This window comes from Grampus griseus, assembly GCF_964374135.1.
Source record: "Grampus griseus genome assembly, chromosome: 20".
NCBI lineage: Eukaryota > Metazoa > Chordata > Mammalia > Artiodactyla > Delphinidae > Grampus > Grampus griseus.
The window spans coordinates 11,315,127-11,335,227 of NC_139014.1; the positions used below are offsets into that span (position 1 = coordinate 11,315,127).

General features: G+C 60.6%; 1 protein-coding gene across 3 annotated transcripts in view; it reads left to right on the plus strand.

Moving 5' to 3' along the window:
- The first annotated feature begins 5,736 nt into the window (after positions 1-5,736).
- The window catches only part of BAIAP2 (BAR/IMD domain containing adaptor protein 2), a 70,246-nt gene continuing 55,881 nt past the window's right edge, over positions 5,737-20,101 (plus strand). For all 3 annotated transcript variants that reach the window (XM_082680027.1, XM_082680025.1, XM_082680026.1), the window contains exon 1: positions 5,737-5,877. In XM_082680027.1, the coding sequence (XP_082536153.1) occupies positions 5,824-5,877 (54 nt within the window). In that variant the 5' untranslated portion in view covers positions 5,737-5,823. The remainder of the gene's footprint in view (positions 5,878-20,101) is intronic.

Consider the following 20,101-nt stretch of genomic DNA (forward strand, 5'->3'; position numbering starts at 1 on the left):
TTATGTAAGAGGGCCCGCTGCTGGCGAACCTCTCCCCACCCAGCCCGGTGACAGGGTGGCACCTCCTCTGGCCCCTCCACCCTCAGTGGAAGCCCCTGTTGGCCCCTCCTGGGCCTGGCCAGTAGGGAAGCTCTGGGAACTTTCTAAGCTGCCTTGCTAAGAGGGTTGAAGCTAAACCAGGAAGGGCATGGGAGCCACACTCCTTCATCTCGGAGAGGGCAGAGGGCCCTGCTGGTCCAGGCGGTGCCCATGGCCGGGCAGATAGGCGTCCCCGCCTCTCAGGCGGGGCCCGGCTCAGAGGTCCTGCGAGGGCAAAGAGGGCAATGTCACTGATCCCTGGAGGCACAGGGTGAAGCCCGTGCCATCTGCAGCCAACATTTTGATCAGAGAGATGAAAGCCTCTGAACCACGTTCAGCTCAAGGGGGAGCAGGTTTTGAGGGAAGAGCACATCTAAGTAAAAGCCTGGGGAGGAGGGAGCTAAGAGCCGCATCTGGGTGGCAGGAGATCGGCCATCAGCTGGGCCCACGCCCCCCGTGCCAGCCTCCTGCACAGAAGACACGTGGCAGAGCGGGCCCGGGGCACCCTGTGGGGACAGGGCCACTGCTCTGCCTACTGAACCTACAGGCACCAGACTCTGGGGTGAGGTGCAGGTGCCCTCCTTCAGACCCCCAGGCCAAATGAAGGCTTGTGCCAAGGTCATGGGTGCCCCCCCCTTTAGTAAACTTTACATTTTAGGACTGTTTACATTTACAAAATTACTGCAAAGATAGCCCACACCCAACAGTCTCCCCTATTGTCAACATCTCACATTGCTGTGATGTGTTTGCTACAATTAAAGAACCAACATGGAATCACTGTTGTTAACTAGAGTCTGGACTTTATTCAGGTTTTCTAAGTTTTTACCTCGTGTCTTTCTACTGCTTCAGGACCCGTCCCGGACCCCAGGTGACATTTAGTCATCATGTCTTCTCGGGCTCCTCTTGGCCAGGACGGTCTCAGGCTTCCCTGGCTCAGATGATGTGCTGGGCAGGGATCTGCAGACTGTCCCTCTGCTGGGATTGGTGATGTTCCTCTCATGATAAGCCTGGGGTGATAGGTTTGGGGAGGAAGAGTACAGCGAAGTGCCTTTCTCAGCACGTCAAGGCCACGTACGGTCCCCGTGGCTCACCCTGCGCGTGTGGCCTGGCTGGCCTGGCTGAGGTGTGCTTGTCAACGTCTTCCTGGCACCTGTGCTCTCTGGAAGTCGCCGCGCAGCCCACACCGAAGCTGGGGGTCTCCTGGAGCAGCCGCTGTAAAGGGCAGCTTCTCACGTGCTTTCCCACGGGCACTCGGGTGCTCTCTGGAAGGTCCTGTCTAACCACTGACGATGACAATCTCTAAGACACACCGAGGGCTCGCCATGTGCCGGGCACAGTTCTCGGTGCTTTTTCTGCCACCTACACCTCGGCTCTCCCAACACCCTGCTCAGGTACCTTGCCCGCCTGGAATCTACCCAGGCCCCCATGGCCGTCACACTGCTGCTGTCCCAGCAACTGGCCCCGGGTACTGGCTCCCCAAGTCGGTGGTCATGCCGTCAGCAGCAGCCCCAGGTAGACGCCAGGCTTCGCCCTGTGGCAGGCAACATGGCCCTGCCTCATGCTGGACAAAGCCACAGTGTGCTAGAAGCCGCTGAGGTTACCTTCCTGACAGCAGGACACAGGCCTCCCCCCACCCCGGAGCTTCTGGCTCCAGGCACCCCCATGCCTTCTTGCTGACAACGCCGACAGTGTGAAGAATGTGGGCCGAGGACCAAAAAGACAGTACTCTGGACACAAGTCGGACAGTTCTGCCCAGTGACCCTGCCCGGGCCGGTCGCCCAGAGCACCTGGCGTGGAAGGAAGAGGCAGCAGTGGCCAGAGAGGATGGGGAAGATGAGACAGTGCCCATGCCTCCGCTCTCTCCTGCTCTGGAACTTTCTGGTTACTGATTACAAGTGCTCTAATCCAGGAAGGAGAAAAGGAAGAGGAGTTCTGATTGGGTGGATTCTTCTCTTAGAGAGACGGGGAGGCTGCCAGGAGGAGGGGGGCGGTGGAGAAACAGCTCCCTTGACAGGCACGAAATTTCCCTGTGATCTGAGACACATCGCCACCCCCTTAGGCCAAGCTCAGCAGAAACCGGGTTGGGCTGGTCAGAGAGAGAGATGGTGGTGAAAACCCTTCAAAGTTCTGCGGTCACCTCAGAAAGGGCTCCTTCTGTTTAGCAGAAATTCACAAATCCTTGTGCCTGCCTTGCCAGGAGAACAGCTTGCTTGAAAAGCAGAGGCTGTCATCCTGTAATTAAATCTGAGACCCCCCCCTCCCTACGTGACGTTGAAATGAAACCACTTACATAACGCAACTAAAAATAAGTTGATGAAGAGATGCACTTTGATTCTCCCTGCTTCTAGCCTTTTTCTCCGGGGCCACCCATGCTGGGGTCAGCTGACCCGGGGTCAGTGTCCGCAGCACCACGTGGTCAGATTCTTGCCTCCGACCCCTGCTCCGCACCCTGTGTGCGCGAGGCCCCATCACCAGTGCACGGGGCAGGGGGACCTCAGGTTCAGAAGTGGGATGCTGTGGGTCGCCATGGCTACACACCTCCCTCGTCGCTCGGCCTGTGGAGGTGAGGACCGGCAGTAAGAAGTGACGGGAAACCGGCAGCGGGCAGATTCCAGCCCATCTGCTTTCTCAGTGATTCCTGATGAGCTGCTCATTTATAGAAAGCCGCTCCCCGACCCCAAGTGGTGCAGGAAGAACAACACCCTGGTCCGGGTGAGAGCAGTGGGCTTGGGGTGCTGGGGGCTGAGTGTTCTGGCTGGTCCTGGCCCTCTTGCTAGTCCCTGCAGAGCAGGCGGGAAAAGCAAAGGCTCTCCATCATGACAATGGCTTCTTACGGGTCTAGGAGAGGGATGGGCCTGACCCCAAGTCTAAACAACCCCCGGGGCACTGACCACCAACCTCCAGGCAAGTCACTAGATCCCACAGCACCCGACGAACTCTCAGAGTCCAGGGGAAGGGAAGGAGGTGGGGTTGGTAAAGGTACCGAGACAAGCAGGCCCTCCTGACTCCCAGGAGTGGCACTGGGGCTGCCTTGGCACCCAGCCCACCCCCTGGCCCTGGGCACTGCTCAGGCTCTAGGTCCTCACCTGTGGTACTCAGCCCTGCCCAGACACTGCTGCCATCTGAAAGGCCTCCCACCTAAGAAAGGCCTGAGAGGACACTGGTGGTCTCCTGGCCCGAGGCTCTGACCTCCTTGCAGCTGAAGGGGTGAGCACCCAGCGCTGGGCACCTCGGCAGGCTGGTGGCTGGGGGAAGCCGCCCGGTAGGGGGCGGACTTTCTCGCTGCGGTTCTCCAGGCCCAGGTGCGACCCCCTCGCCAGTCCTGCTCTGCACCTGCCATCAGCCCCGCGTTTCTCAGTGCTATTGGGCTCAATGCGCTTATTTTCACTCGCCCCAGGTGCTCTGTGAGCACACTTCTTACTGATGGCTTCCCTCCTAACTGTTCACCTCCTGCCCAGCTGTCAGCTGGAGGGTGCAGGCCAGGGGTGAGGCTGCAAAGCAATTAGCCCAAATCAGGTAGGCCAGGCTAAGTGGGTCTCCTGCCTCAGCTGCTACCAAATGTGAGCGTCCCGTTGGGCAGGAGGAGGGCAGTCAGGAGCAGGGCCTTCTAGAGGGTGGGGCGGGGCTCAGGGCCATGGCAGATTTTCTGGTGAGGCCCCTCTCCTTTCTCTACTGTCTTGTGGCTGATGGGAGCAGACAGCCCGGGAGAATTCTCCCCAGGCTAATTCCCCTCCCAGAGTGATGAGACCCTGTTTTCTCCGGCCAGCCTCCACCCACCATTCCCCTGGTCCTGGTCATTCCACTCCCTTCAGACGAGCAACAGCTCTTGCCCTGCACCCACCCAGCTCCATGTTGGCCCATGACTCCATGCAGGTCAATGGATGTCAGTCCTAGGGCTGGAAGGATGTAAGCATGCGCTGCATCTAGCTGGCCTGGAGGAAAGGGAGCTGGCAGAGGAAGACGGGCCTGACTTCTGTCACCTGAGCCAACAACGCCCTCATTGTCAGAGCCAGTTTGAGCTGGCTTTCTGTTACTTGCAACCAAAAGAATCCCAGAAATTACTTATACCGGAATCTACCTTAAAACACTGCAAGCAATAAAACGGGGGCTGGTAGCAGAAAGGAAATTAAACCAAGAAGAATCTCTGTGAACGAAGGCTGGAGGTTAGGACAGAAGGCAAATGCTTCCTGAATATCCCTTCCATTTTCTTCAAATCCACGTGAAGCAGAGTGTAGTCCATTCAAGTCAATGACCCTGTGGAAGAAACCTGTCTTATGTCCCTGCTGTCTTCTGGACTCCCCCACCTGTCTGGGGTGGGGTGCGGGGGTGGGGAGGGAGTCTGTCTCCTGGGGCACCTGCACTTGAAGGGATGACTGTCCAGGGATGGGATGCTGGCAGAGACTGTCAGGTTTAATTAAAGGGAAACACTTAGATCTGGTGTTTTACGATGTAAAGCAATTAATTCCTCTACGTTAGTCTAATTTACGTAAATACTTCTCCAAGGGAATTGTACGGAACCCTCTGTGCCAACTTGGTCAGCTTATGCAGCAGAACCTCCCAGGAATCGCCTTCAAAAACCAGGCATCTCTGACCCCTTGATCCACCTAGGAAGGTTCCCCCTCCCCCAGGTTTTCCCACCCCACCAGGGTCCTCCCTGCCCCCCCTCCCCTTGAGTCCTCCCTCCCCAAGGAAACTGCCCCCAAAGAGGATCTTCTGCCACTACGAGGGTCCTCTGTTTCCCTAAGCGTTCGCCCTCAATCCTTCCCACAGGATCGTCTCCCCACACCCCCTCCAGAATCTGCCCCCCAAATCCCCACTCCCCAGAGTCCTCTTCTGCAACCCAGGGCCCTCCCCTCTCCAGAATCCCAGCCTCAGGCCCCCCTCAAGATGCACCCCTCACAGGGTCCACCCTTCTCCAGCGTTCTCCCCAGGGTCCTCCCTCCTCCGAGACTTCCTTCAGGGTCCTCCCTCCCCAGAAGGGCTGGCCCGGGGATCGCAGCCACCCAGTGAACTTACCTACTAAAATTCCGGGTCGCGGCCGGACCTCCAGGGCACAGCGGCGGCCTCTCACCATCCTGCACCAAGCCCGTGCGGCAGGCATCCGAGCGCCCAGGGACCCTCCCCTACCCAGCGAGGGCACCCGACCCCGACCGCGTTCGGGGGAGCGGCGCCCAGGACACGGCCACCCCGACTCGCCACTTTGCTGAGTGCCTCCCCCACGCGCGTTCGCGGCCGGCGTGCCCCCCCCGCTTCTGCTCCCTTCTTCCTGCGCCACCCCGCCCCCGCCTCCCCGCCCCCAGCCCGGCTGTCGCCCGGGCCCCCAAGGCTGTTCCCAGGGCCCCAGCCTGAGCCGCGCCTCCGCCTCCTCCCCCGCGATCGACGGCGCCAAGGGCCAATCGCTGCCTGAATCCGGCCCACAAGCCCCGCCCCTTACCCGCCCCCTTCCCCGGGCTCCGGAACCCGCCAATGGGAAAGGCGTTGCGGGGTCGGGGCCTGTCGGTTGCCTAGCAGCAGCGACTGGGCGGGGGCGCCAGGCCGGGGGCGGAGATCCGGGTGCGGCGGGGGCGAGCACGAGGTGGGCGGGGCCTCAGGGGGCGGGGCCTGATCGGCTATAAAGGCGGACGCCGGCTGGACGCCGCGCTTTTGGTTTGGCTCTGCGCGCTTCGCGTTGGTAGTCGTTGCCGCGTCCGCAGTCGCAGCTGCTTGCGCCCCCGCTCCGGTCAGTGGTGTAACCGGACCAGCACCATGTCGCTCTCTCGGTCGGAGGAGATGCATAGGCTCACGGAAAATGTCTACAAGGTGAGCTCTGTGCCACCCGCGCGCTCGCGCCCGCCCGGGCGGTCCCTGGGCTCTCGGGGGTCGTCCCGGCGCGGCCGCGGGGACCCAGCACCGGCCCGGCATAAGTTGGCGCGGGCGCCCTCGTCCAGACAGCCCCCTGCTGCCCCCGCGCTCCCGGGGGCTGGAGCCCTCGGACCCGAGTGAGGTGGGGGCACGGGCGCGGGCTGCGGTGTCCGGGGTCTGCCGGGGTCCGGGGCCGTGGCTCCTCGTCGCTCTGCGCTCTGTGGTGGTCCTGCCGGGCGCGGTTACGCAAGCCTCGGGCACTTTTTTCTCAACAGGCTTTTCCTTTCCACAACTCCTTCCCGGGCGTCTGTGGACGTGGCCGGGTGGGAGGTCGCGCAGGGGCAGCTTCGATGGGTGGACAGATAATCCGTCATCTTATGTAACCGCGGAGGGAGAAGACTAATTGTGTAGGAGGCTGGCGCGCCCGCCTCTGCTTCTGATGTGTGAGGAGTCGGCTCGCAGCCCCCGGTGCGGAACGCGGGTGTGCCCGCCGGACCCTCGTCGCCCCCGCCCCGGCATGTTTTGCGCCTGTGTGCACGTGGGCAGACACCCGAGTTTCAGTTTCTTAGCATCCATTTTTTCGGTTTGGACCCCCGCCCCCACCAGCACAGACCCAGGCTCCGGTGGCTCAGGGCTGTTCCCGGCAGTATTTCCTCACGGGAGATTCGTTCCTTGGGCGGTCCACGCAGTCCTCTTACAAAACCGTGCTCTGTTTCAAAACTGTGCCTCGGGGTTAAGCGGTGGTCGGGGGCGGGGAGGGGTGGGGTGTTCGGAGTTGGTATTTACGCGGCGGCGGCGGCGGCTGGTTCATGGCGGCGGAGTGGGTTTGCAGCGCGCTGGCAGAGCAACAGTTTCTAATTGTGTTAAACAACTACGCTGTGCCTCTTTAGCCAGCGGCCTGCCAAGCCCTCTTTGCGCGCGGCGGGGGAGGGCGGGGAGAGGCCTCTGGGGGGCCGTTAGCTTTCAGCTGGAGTCCGGCGCGGCTGGAGTCGATCATGGCTGCTAATAAAGGTTTTTAAAGTTGTAGCTAGGTCACCTGAAAGAATCCTGAAGCTGGGTCAGGGTAGACTAAGTCAGTTCTGAAGCCATGTTAGAGGTGCTGGTAAACAGGAGACTGACGAAGAAGCAGCACGTAAAAGGAACAGCTCTTGGGGGTTTTATATTTGTCTCACGTAGAGTCGGTGGCATAGGTTTTTGGTTGTGTTGCTCTGTAAATGCTCTCAGGGGAGGGAGGTTTATTAAATTATTAGTCATTAGTTCTATTTCGACTTGCTCATTATTGCAGGGGGTAGAAGAGAAATGCTGGCTTGGAGGTTTTTTCCCGTTTTCCCTGCTTCTGCACTGAAACCACCAAACAGGAACTTTAATGGCGAGAACTAGGAGGGAGTGTGTGGCGTGGCTTTGCTCTGGAGAATCCCATGATCAGCCTTAATAAAACACTTAAAACCGAGCAGTCAGGCGTGTTGTTCCAGCTGAGCAGCTTCTGGATGGAGCTATGATTTGTCTGTAGGTCTGAAGTGAAATCTGTCGGCAGGATGGTGGCAGAAAACGGTTAGGATCCCAGCTTTGGGGGGTTGGGGCACACGTTCAACAGGCTAGTTTGCGGTCTGTGCTCGGCGGGTCAGCTGATGACTGAGCTCCCACGGGAAGGTGTGGCTGAGACCAAGGACTTTCACGTTGGACACATCGGAAAGTGGGTGTCCACAGGCTGGGCACCTCACACACTCCTGGCTGGTGACGGCTGCAGAGCCCGTGGGCAGGTCGGTTTGTGGGCGGTGCTCCCCTGCCACTCTGCGACCTGACTGGTGGGTTTTTGGTCCGGTGCTCTTACAGTTTGTGGTTTGTCACTGGGAGCTCGGGTTCTGCAGCAGAGCCAGGACAGGTTGGGCAGCTTCAGCACACTGGCTGGGCAGAGACCAGGCCACCTGAGGCGCAGTCAGGATACAGCCAAAGCCACTGTGTGTGGACCCAGGCCGGTCCGGCTGGTCCTCTGCTCTGTCCAGGGACGCTACTGCCTCTGTGCCTGGGTTGGCAACTTGTGGGAGAGTGGCTGAGATGTGGCCCTGCTTAGTGTCACCCCAAGCTGCAGCTCAGCTGTTTGTTTTGGCCCCTGTGTCTTATCAGCTGCAGTTCTAAGTGGTGTTTGTCTTGTCAGAGAAGGGAACGGTGGGGACGCTTGTCCTTGGCCTTGCTGATTAAAAATGGGAGACTAAAATGTACAGTTTTGATTCTCTTCCCTGGAAGAAGCCCTAGCGCCGGATTTAATCTCTCTCCCTGTGGCCCGGTTCCCGTGGGAGCTGTGTCCTCGGGGAATTTCATGGAAGATGAAGGGGCGAGAAATGGAATGGTTTCCAGACATCTGCTGAGAGCTCACCCTCAGACCGCGGGTGCAGGGACAGGGACTGAAGCCCTCTGGCGGCTCCCTGGGCTGGGCCCCTCAGGGGATGGGGGTGCAGGCAGCAGAGCCTGGAGCCCAGGACTTGGCTCTCAGGCAGCCCTGGGTAATTGCCTGGGGTGAGGAACAGAGTTGCAGGGTGGGGGTGGGGAGTCTGCTGCTCAGGATTAAGCCCAAATTGCAGCTCTCTTGGGAGAGGCCGCCAAGCATCCCCTTGTGCTGGAGAGAGAGGGCCTTCTTTAACAGCTGACCGTAGACCCCGGCTTCAGGAGAGTGACTGTCAGGTTCGTGTATTTCTCTCGGTCCTGTATCTCAAGAGAAGCCCTGGCTCCAGGCACCCTGATGACCTGGGAGGGGGGCGGCTCTGGCACCTTTTGTAGGAACAGCACCACGGGTCTCCGTCCTGTCCTGAGGATGTGGGAAGGTGGGGGACAGCCTGAGGAGAAGGATGTCTCTGGGAAAGCTTCAGGCATGGCTCTTCAGGGTGTCGTGGGCCTTGGGCCTTGGTCACCAGAGGCCGTCCAGTGGTCCTCACTCTGCAGCTGTGTGGGGAAGCTGGCCTGGCCTTGCGTACCCGCCCTGCGAAGGCTGCTGTGGCCAGCAGGTTCCTGCAGCCGGAGTCGGTCAGGTTTGCCACCATTGGTGCAAGGTGGTGGGCGTCAGCACTGGCAGGAGAGACCCCACCTGGTAGGTGAGAGCCCACTGCTGGCCAGGTCTTGCCCGCCACCCTCCTCCAGGTGGGAGCAGAGGGAAGCACGAGGGCCCAGGTCCTCTACTGCTGACCCTAGACCCCCTTCCACTGCTCAGCAGTCACAGCAAACTGTTGGCCGCCATCAGAAGCCTGGCGCCTAGAGTGGACAGAGCTCCGCCGGCTCCCTGTTGGGGATGGTGAAGTGCTGCTCTGACAGGCGCTTCCTTGGCAACAGAAACGCCTGCTGGGGAGCAGCCCTGAGGGCTGTGTGTGTGCATGTGAGTGTGTGCTTGTGTGACCAGGAACATGTGTGCACATGTGTGTATGTGCAGACGTGTGTGAGCTCGAGCACATGCATGCAGGTGCCTGCTGGTATATTCACAAGTCTGTCCAAGTGAGCACGTGTGTGCCTGAGTGCACGCATGTGCGTGCATGTGGTGCTTTGTTTTGCTTTAAAGGTGACTCGAGTGCCGCATTGGGGTAGAATCTTCTCATAAAAAGAGGAGCCTGATGTCCCTGAGTGGACTCAGAGCTGCCCTTCCATGGAGCGCGCTATGTGGTACCCACTCTTTCCACCACCAGCGCAGCAGCAGTGCTGCGCCTTCCATCCCTTCTGGAGTAGCCAGGGCAGTTTCTTTGTCGCACTGATCTCTGGGCAACTGGCTTCAGCAGCTGCTTGTGCCCAGGTCACGTCCCTGAGGTTGCTGCTGGACCTTGCCGAAGTTTGCTGATGGTCATGAGGTGGCTTGGTGCCTGGGGTGTGGTGGCTCTGCAGAGTTCCTCACTGGGCCAGGAGTGTTTTGCCTGCGCTGCCATCCCTATTGGTCTCTCCTGGAGAACGTGTCTTTTGTTGGGGAGGCTGCTCGGAACAGACCATGTGCACTTGAGGCTCTGGGTACTGGTCCAGGGCTCTCAGGGCATCAGTGGGGAGGGCCATGGGAGGTGCTGTGGAAGCTGCGTGCTTATTGCCACCTTGTTTTAGGCCAGAGCTCCTTTAGGCCTGAGAGCCAGCAGGTCCGTCCACCTCCCTCCCTCCCTCTTCGGCACAGGTGGTGCTGGCTGGGCTGCCCAGGTTTTGGGGCCTTTCAGGGGAGGACAGGCCATTGAACAGAGGGCCCCGTCCCCTCCGGGCAGGAAGGCAGGCTGGCAGGGAGTCCGAGGCCCTCCTGGCACTCCCCCCCCAGTTTGCAGGTCTGGGTCCTGCTCAGGGGAGCCCTGCACAGGACTGAATGTGTGGCGGGCAGGGCTGGCCTTCACTCGGCGGTCCCCACTCAGGCTTGCATGGCCCCCGGGACGGGCGCTGCCTGGGCTGCCCTCCAAGGGCAGGCACACCTGAGCAGTGATCTGGTGGGGGGCTCCCTGGGGCACTGGCTGGCTGGCTCCCGTCCTCCTTCCTCAACCCTCAAGTGCACCGGGCCAGGGCCCACCCCATGAGGCCTTCCTGGCCACTGTGCCCGGGCAGTTTCCCATGAGGCCTCAGAGTGGAGAGGCTGTCCTCATTACGGTGCAGGCCTGTGCCCGCTGAACACGCTGCACCGGCGTGCCCGGTGGGGCTGTCAGCACTCTGCTACTGTCTGCTGCCTGCGGCCGTGGCAATTACAGGCGGGTGTGGACTGTGCCTGCCCTGTACTCCCCCCACCCCCCAGCTCTGATTCATTTGGGCCCTGATTGTGCTGCACAGCTGTGAGATGACTCAAGGGGCCCCAACCAGAGGGTGCAGGGCGCACGAGGGTATGCACCCATTTCCCCCACCAGGTGGGTTCCCAAGGGCTCCAGCCAGCGGGCCTGGGAGGAGGTTGGCACCCAGGCTTCTCTTATTGGAGAAGATCCTTTTGTCCCCACCTGACGTGCTCCCGAGCAACAAGGTGTGGTGACTCAGGACCCACATGGCCCCTGACTGTGGGGACCCTGGCCTGGAAGGGTGGCCAGCACATGTGTGTCAGTGCTTGGGAATGGATGGACCTCGTTTCTGATTCTGGGGCTCTCGCTTTGCTCACTGTGACCATCTCTGTCGTGAGTCTGCTCTCTTAGCTGTTTGCTCCACAAGCAGTGGCCCAGGACCCCCGCAAGTTTTGAAGGCGGTGCCAGGCTCCTGTCCCCACGCAGAGTTCCTTTTTCTCAGGGCCTGAAGGCAAGCCAGGGTGTTAGCCAGAAGCACCTGGTCCTGCCATGTCCTGGGGGCCCAAGGGGTCAGTTGGTGTGAAGGCAGGGCCTGATGGGAGTCCTGTCTCTAAGAGGTGACCTTGGAAACCTCAAGAGCAGGCAGGGGATCTGCACCTGCGAGTGAGCATGCAGTGGGTGTCAGCAGGACCCCTTTCTGTCTGTCAAGGGGCAGTGGGGTGGCAGGTTGGCCCCTCCAGCTGCCTTTGGCCCCTCCTCCCAACTTTCACCGCAGGAGCCATCCTCTGCCTTGGAGGTCTTGTCTGGTGCTCTGCTCCTGCAGCGAGCACAATGACCAGGATGGCCCCAGGTCCCTGCAGGCTCCCCTTGCAGCTCCAGTGCCTGTCTGGGGCCTGGTGGAGCCAGTCCTGACGCCCTGGGCTGTGAGTTGAGCATCCCAAGGGCCTCCTGCAGACCCTCGGGGCATGTGCGTGAGAGAGGGACCCACGCCCTTGGGTCACAAGTACCCTGTGCCGCAAGGGGCTGGGAGAGGTTGTACACCGCAAGGAGGAATCAGGGCCAACAGCGGGAACAGCGTGCTTTTTTTCTTGCTTGGGATATTTATTTTCTAGTTATGAAAACAGTTCTTTTAGAATTATTTGGACAGGTTTTTTAAAAGTCATATGTCAAAGGCACATGACATAGGGCTTCCCTGGTGGCGCAGTGGTTAAGAATCCGCCTGCCAATGCAGGGGACACGGGTTCAAGCCCTGGTCCGGGAAGGTCCCACATGCCGTGGAGCAGCTAAGCCCATGCGCCACAACTACTGAGCTCGTGCTCTAGAGCCTGTGAACCACAACTGCTGAAGCCCGCACACCTAGAGCCCATGCTCCTCAACAAGAGAAGGCACTGCGATGAAGAGAAAAAGAAAAAGAGAAAGCCCGCGCCCAGCAACGAAGACCCAATGCAGCCAAAAATAAAATAAATAAAATAAATTAATAAATTAAAAAATACATGAGATTAATTGGTAGGGTTTTCCTAAAACCTCTTCAGATTCAGAGTCTGACTCTTCGGAGCTTTGTTTCAGCTCACAGTCATCAGGGTCAGGGTGTCGCCTGGGCCTCACCTCTGGCCGTCCAGGTGTTGAAGAAATGGGGGCTTTCCTGAGCACGGCTGTGGGCTTTTCTTCCAAGCCCTCAAACCCTTGTTCTGCCACTTTCGTTTGCTGGCATTTTGTTTCTTGACCAAAGAAGGTTTCCCCACGACAGCCAGGATCTCTGTTCCTTCTTACTCGCTAAGTGGTCTGTAGATGTAATGTCCCCGCTTGCCCCTGCCCAGCGGTGCCAGGAACAGTCACCAAGCAGCCCTGTGCCGGGTGACGACACACGTGTAACAGGTTGTGAAACGTGCTGGGATTTCACAGGTGTCTGTGCTGTGAAAGAAATCGACATCCTGACGTTGGAATGGGGGTGGGAGCTTTGTGGAGGAGAGGCTGTGCCCCCTACCTCTGGGAGCTAGAATTCCATCCAGCAGGGCGTTTGCATCTCTGGGAGCCAAGCATGGGCAGAGCTGACCTGCTGAGCCAGAGTGGCCTTGCTGCTTCCAGCGGGGCTATTAAAAGAAGGGGGTGTGGTAGAGCCTGCATTGGTGCTGATGTGCCCCAGGTGGAGGGGACCGGGGGTCCCTCCACACCCACTGCCCCTCTGAACCCACTGTGGGGCAAGTCAAGCCCCTCTGCCCTAGCCAGCACCTTGGCAGAAGCAGTTGTCGTCCACACCTCTATTTATTCCCTCCTGCCCCTCCCATGGAAGGCACATCCTTTGCAATCCAGGGACTAGTGGTTCTCAGGCTGTGGCCAGTCCTGCCCTTGGGGATCCAGGGCCTTGCTGGCCACAGGCAGGGAGGCAGCCAGGGGCTACAGTCAAGCCCCGGCAGGAGACCTGATTTCAGGCTTCTTGCACAGGCCCCCCTGGGCAGGGGACCATGAAGTTGGGTGAAGGGGCTGGACCGTCTCACGCTCTCATTCTGGCTCTGTGCTGTGGGAGGTGCCGTGGCCGCCTGGGCTTTGCAGTTGGCTGGTAATCCTGAATCATCGTGAAGAACCTTCAGTGGGTTGCTCGGTCCAGGCACCATGCTGGGAGTGGTGTGTGTGCCTCATTTATCTCTAAACCTGCTTCACGAGGGGCCCTGGGTGTCCCAGCGGGTGGGGGAGGCTCAGAGCCATGAAGCAGCACATCGCAGCCCGTCCCGGGTGCCCGGCTGAGCCAGAGCCTGCTTGAGCTGGGCCCTATGGCTTCAATCCTGCTTCTCTGTTTTTCCATTTGGGAGCCCTGAGGGCTTCGGGCGAGGGTTTTTAGCTTCTGTGCCACCACTTTCTCATTCGTGATTAGCTGGAACCAGAGAACCCTTCCTGGCCGCAGGGAGCATCAGGAAAGTGGTGGCTATGGTTGGTAGCTTTCAGGATGGAAAGTTCTTGGAGGAGCTGGAAGTCCGTGGAGAGGGCAGGGAGGCCCAGCCAAGACCTCTGTTGCTGCCGTCTGATTTCCTGGGTGCTGAGTGGCCTGTGTACCCACCGGCATGACAGCCTCCCCAGCTGGCTCATCCCACCCGGCGGAGGGCGGCAGGAGGAGAAGCAGCTCCAGGGTGTTCCGGGGCTGTGTCCCTGCTTGCTCATCGAGGTTCCTCGTCCAGCGGGGAGCCCAGCCCTGTGAAACTCGGGTCAGAGCCTTGTCGGGGACAAGGACAGGTCAGCGGCCCTAGAATGTTCTAACCAGTTGAGCAGTAACCAGATGATAAGAGAAGTGATGGTTGGGCCTTCATAGGGCAAGTGGGGATCGGCCCAGCGACTGGGTCTGCTCGGGCAGCCAAACAGAGCGCCACGGGTGCTTGAACAGCAGAGAGGTGTGTCTCATCTGAGGCCTGGAGGCCAGGGTCCAGGTGTGGGCAGGGTGGTTCCTCCTGTGGTCTCTCTCCTGGGCATGTGCAGGCCACCTTCTGCCTGTGTCCTCACATGGTCTTCCCTCTAAGTGTTGTGTCCTGATCTTTTCTTAGAAGGACACCAGTCCTGTGGGAGTGGGGCCCACCCAGATGACCTCGTTTTACCTTGATTGTCTCTGTAAAGACTCCCTGCAAAAACAGTCACCAATGAGGTGCTGGGGTTAGGCCTAACACATGAATTCTTAAGGGACGAATTCAGTCCCTGACATCCAGCAGCCGTAAGGTCCCCACCTCAAGGTGCAGTGGGCTGGTATGTGGGGGGCCACGTGCCCTGGGGCAGGGCTGAGAAGTCAGGCAGGTGTGGCAGGGCCTGGATGCTGGAAGGCGTCTGGGGCCTTGCAGCGTCCTGCTCCTCTGAAGTCGGGACTGGCCGGATATGCCTCTGGATAGGAAGGAAGTGGCCGGGCTGGTGGGGCCCGCGTGTGGACCCTGCTGCGCGGCTCCTGGTCTGAGGGGGAGGCTCTCCCAGTGGCACAGACCCCACCCAGCGCTCACTGGCCCCCTCCCCAACCTGAGCCCACTTGTGGCTTCCTGCCCCCAAGACCTATTCCAGGAGGGGTCAGTCGGGTTGGGGGCACCTGAGGATCCAGGTCCTGAGGGAGAGCGGGGTGGGAGGTGGGTGTCCACAGCCCCAGGAATCGGTGATGGTGCTCGGTCCCTGAACGTGGGCCTCTGGGGCTGTGGGAGCTTGGCTGCCCCTTCCTCACCTTGCATCACCTATGCCCATCCCCTGCAGGGGCCCAGAAAGTTCCCGCCCTCAGATCAGGACCGGGAGAGTTGGCCAGAATTTTGTTTTTCCTGGTGTCGCCCAGCCCGTGGCTCAGGGCCTCCTGGGCCCCCTGCCTCAGGGCCGTAGGGGTGACAGGAAGGGGTACCCGCCCCTTGGTCCCTCCTCATGGGAGGCTGCCATGCTCCCTGGTGTCACTCTGGGCTCCATGCCAAAGACATAAGTTGTCACTTTATTCTAATGTTGGCAGCTTCCCCAGAAGCTGGCGGAGGCCGAGAACCAACGTTTCGCTGCAGGGCCGCTTGTCAGCCTCTCACGCCCCGGGGCGACCCTTTGGCCGGGCTGCCAGGCCAGCTGGAGCGCCCCCCGCAGCATGAGGGCCAGCTCGGCTGCCCCCCAGGCCTCTCCTCTGGCTCCCAAAAGAGCCAGCTGTGCTCCCACCACCTACCCCTCGCTCGGCGGCAGGGGACTGTCCTGGGCAGCATGGGTGCCTTGATTCCTGATGCTGGGTCCTGCTGCAAATGCTCTTTTGTGCGCCCTTCTTGAGAGGCTGTGGTGGTGAGCTTGGCCTCTCTGTGCACTGGTGGGGCCCTGGCCCTTGTCCCCGCTGGAGGTGGTTGGGCTGAGAACATGCATGCCTGGGGGCGGGGGAGGGGTGCTCTTGTGGTCTGTGGGGGGCTCATGGCCCATGGGGGGCGTCTCATGGAGGACGTGGGGAGGGGGGCCTAGTGCTGTTAAAGTGAAATCAGCCGGAGTTGATCCCTGCTTGGTTTGTTCTTGTTCGTTCGGGGGACTTTTCTGCAGCCACCACCAGCTTTGACTGTCCTGTCCGCACCTCACAGGCCATTTCATTCTGGAAGCTGCTGCGTCCACTCACTTTGTCAAGTGCAGACCCATTGTTATCTTCTCTCTGGCTGTAACCAAGAAAGATCCAGCGCAAGTTCTGCCTCCTCCAGGAAGCCCTCCCAGCACTCACTGAACTCCAGTTGGTTTTCTTCCCTTAAGAATGGTCCCCAGGACAGATGTCCCAGTTAATATAGGGGAGCAGAGGCAGGAGTCATGCAGAGCTGCAGTGTGAGCTGGGCCCTCTGTCCAGAGCCTCAGGTAGTTGGTGCTCCTGTGGCGGGCAGTTACAGCAGGCAAGGACAGCCTCCCTTGAAGGACGGCTGCCACCTTCCCCTGGCAGTGCCTGGACAGTGGCCCCGCGTTGGATGTGGGTTGTTGGCTGCAAAGCTGGCGCCTGCTCTTCCTGCCACAGAGGTGGGATGAGAGGACAGGTGGTCAGGGGTAGTCAGGCACCAGGCCCCCCCCTCAGATGACCAGGTATCCTGGCATCAGCCCTTGCCCTTGCTCTGACGTTGCTGGAACGTGGCTTGTGAGGGAGCCCAGGGCAGGCGGAGTTGCTGTGTGGCACCTGGTCCTGTCCTGCCTGCCTCGGTGACCTGTCCAGAGAGCACTGAGGCCCGTGTGGAGAAAGGGACAAGCTGGGCTGTGCAGCCAGCCTGTAGTCGAAGCCGGGACTGGCTCCACCAGGACCCAGAAGGCTGGCTCTTAGCCTCCCCGAGCCTCTCTCCATCCGTCTGTAAAATGGACAGTGGTGCCCCCCACCAGTCCAGTGAAGATTCGGGGTGATGGGGTGTAAGGCCGCCCCTCCCGAGATGGCAGATAGAGCCCAGCGAGGTCTCATCCCCTGAGTTTGTTATAACAGGCGTCGACTGTGTAGGGAGGATGTAGCCTGGCTTGGCCACGACACGCGTGCACACCCATACATGCACACATACGCACGTGTGCACTGGACGCAGGCAGACACCCCACCCTGCCTTCCTTGACTGCAGGAGGGGAAGCAGGAGGCACGTCACTTCCCTGTGTCAGCAGAGAAACTTTGCTCTTTGTTTGTGGCAGCCCTGCCAGGAAAGTGCTGGAGGGGGGCTGTCGCCAGGAACCAGAGCCGTGAGGGATAAATAGAATTCCCGCGCTGGCGAGTGGCAGACCCTGGGCGTGGGCGTGGGAGCAACTGGAGCACAGTCCCTGGACAGAGCCCCCTCTCTCCTTGCGACCCCAAATTGGGGATAGGGGCGTCCTGCTGCCCCTTGTCCTCACTGGCCAGGCAGACCCGTGATCCAGGTCACTCAAAATGGGCATCACTGTGCAGACGCTGGGCTGCCCAGGAGCCGGCCAGGCAGGAAGGCCTCTGCGCTCACGGCTGCTGGGGTGCTGACACCACCGCCCCTGCAGCCAGGCCCGGCCCCTCCCATCGGCTCCCTGGACATGCAGGGCTGGAGGCCCGGGGTGGGGGTGGGCGGGCCAGCCCTACCGTGGAGATTTGGTTTAAGGCCTGGATTCCTGGGACTGCGGGGGTGGCAGGGACATCCAGTGTGGGGACATCTCGGCAAGAGGGCCACCATGAACCGCGCCTGAGCTTGCCAGGGTCTCTGGCAGAGATCCCTCCTCTCCCTGACCTTTCTGGGGCGCTTGTGTGGTGGGGTGGCAGGGAGCCCTTGTGGCAGCCCAGCTTCCTGAGGGCACCTCGTAGGTACTGAGCCAACCGAGGAGTGATAGAAGGTGCTGAGCGCAGTGCTTGGCCCACGCCCCCTGCAAGGGGGTCGCACACACAGTCGCCACGTGCCACGGCATGGCGTTTGAAGGGATTTGGTTTCATCTGCGTAGCACAGGTGTCAAGTTTGGAGAAGGCGCTGGTCACTGCCCACGTTGTCGGGTCTCTGTCCCGGCTGCGGAAAAGCGGTCTCAGGATGCAGAGCCTCTCCCAGGCCCTTGAGTTTCACGACAGGCGTTTCACGACAGAGGTGTGTGCGGGGAGGCCGCCCTCCTGGCCTGGCCTTCGTTTGCACACACCCTTTGGCGTCGATAAGGAAACGCATTCCCTTCCCTTTGGGAAGTAAACAGGTCTCCCTCTTCCCGCCCTCCGTGGGAGGACGTCTTGGGGTTTGCATCTCAGTTCCCTCCATTGCTCCAGTAAAGAGTCCCATGGAAAGACACCGTCGTTCCATCACTTCTGAAAAAGTATCGTGGGGCAGGTAACGTGTAGCAGAGCCCCACGGCCTCCTCGCCATGGCAACCGTGCCTCTGTTGGCTTCCGGCTTCCCCTCCCAGGGCCCCCTGGTGTGTGGAGGGGCTGCGCAGGCCCCTGGTTAGGGGAGCGCTCACTTGCAGTGGGCGTGGCAGGGCCCCACTCCAGGCTTCTGATGGTGGGTTTGGGCCCATCATGGGCCTAGCACGGCCCCCTGGGTCCAAATGCCTCTGCCTGAGCCCTAGGATGGCAGTGGACTCAGGCTCTGAGAGGCCCCCAGTGTCGGGGGCCCCCTCCCACAGAGAAATCCCCTGCAGAGAGGATCCCCCACCAGAGGGGCTAGGCCCTTTTTGGGCCACCAGGGTCCCTCCTGACAAGGTCGTCTTGGACCTGGCTGGTCTCTGGTGGTCGCGGTTCTAGGAGATCGGTGACCTGGAGGTGGATGGGAGCCCGCTCTCTGGCCAGGGCGGCATCTGTGAGGAGCCGGGAGGAAGAATGGCTTTTGGCCAGGGAAGGAGGGCCTCCCTGGGACACCAGCCCCACAGCATTTATGCCTCTGCCACTGCCTCCAGGCAGGCGAGTCAGCGGCACCTGTGTGACCCGGCAGTGCCCTGGCCAGGTGTCCTGGCCGACACCCCAGCACCCCTCCTGCCCTGCCCCTCGCTCCCACATTCCTCGTGCCTGAGCTCAGCAGCTGTGCTAAGGAAGCGAAACCTGGCGGCTGTCCCCGTGTGTCACTGGGCGGCCGTGGGTGGGCTGCCGAGGTGACCCTCTTTGTTGGCCTGGGTGGCTGCTGGCCTATTTCCTGCTGTCATTGAGGATGTTTGGGGCTCTAGGGAGGGAGCTGTGGAGCTTCCTCTCCTGCCCCCGGGATGGGTGGGGGCTGCAGTCCTAGAGCTCTGCAGCCCAGGTCTGCCCTCACATATTCCCACCCCAGGGCCTTTTTCAGCCCTGTGCCCATCGCTGCAGCGAGAAATGCATCTTACACTGAAATGCTGTACACACGCGCGGGCACACGCACAGATGTGCATGTGCATGTCTGGAACACCAGAATCGGGGACAGAAGCCACCCTTACTGGGTCTATACCCTGCTTTCGGTCCATTTCCTTTGAGCAGACACATGCGCCCTCCAGTGCTTTTCTGCCCCGACACAGGTCTGGGTGGCGCTGAGCAGCGAGGCTGAGGGCTCAGCCAGCCTGTGCGTGTACCCTTGGCAGACAGCCCCACACTGAATGCCCCTCCGCGCCCTGCCCGGACGCCAGTCCCTCGTCTGCTGCCTGTTACGTGACATCCCTGCCCTGACTGCTGGGCACTCCTCAGACTGGATGCATCCAGACTTGGGTTCCCCCCTGCAGAGTCGTCCCCAGACCACTGAGCTTCGTACTGCCCCCGACCCCATCCCACATTGCAGTGGAGCCAGCTCTCTGATCCACCTTCACATCTTAGGTTTCTGTGCAGCTCTGAGGGGTCTCCCGCGTCTGTGCGGTCTCAGCTACAACCTGGGCTCCCTGGAGCAGTCAGGGGTACATTTCCTTTTGAAATGTAGTTGGATCGACCCTCGGCTTCCTGTCAGGGAAAGCAGGTGTCCCTGCCACGGGCTGCGAGGCAGTAGGTTTGGGCCATTAACTGCACACTTCCTGCCTCTTCTTACCTCCCGCCACCCTTTACCCTGCTCCTGGCATCCTGTCCCTGACACCAGCAGGCCCTGGCCTTGGGGCCTTTGCATGCCCCTGCCTGCAGCCCTCCTCTCTCGACGACATGCTTCTCTCCCCTGCTGTCCCCTGAGCCGTGTCCTGCTGTCTCGTTCTCCAGGTACGGGGTCCTGCCCGGTGTGTGAGGTGGGCCTGCCTTCCCTCTCGGGACTTTGTCCCATGGGGTCACTGCTGCATCCCCCTGTGTGCCTCAGCCCCGGTGCAGCACGTGGCAGGTGCCCTCGCCTTTGTCGTGTCCAGAAAGGAAGGTGCACCTGCTCTCTGGACTCAGGCATGTGTCAGGTGTATCTCCTTCCCAGGTTCCCTGCACGGCGTAGAGCAGGTGGGCACCCAGCCCCGGATGTTAGGAGGTGGTGGCTCAGGCTCGGGGTCTCATCACCCTTGGGCACAGGTCTCTGTTCCTCTTTGTGCTGACACTCCAGGCTGCTCCTCAGGGTGGGCGACAGAAGTAGTGGGTTTTTCTGGAGCCCAGATCCCACAGCCCTTCTCGGAATCCATTGTCGGTCCTGCTGGCTGAGGGCCCGGAACAGGGA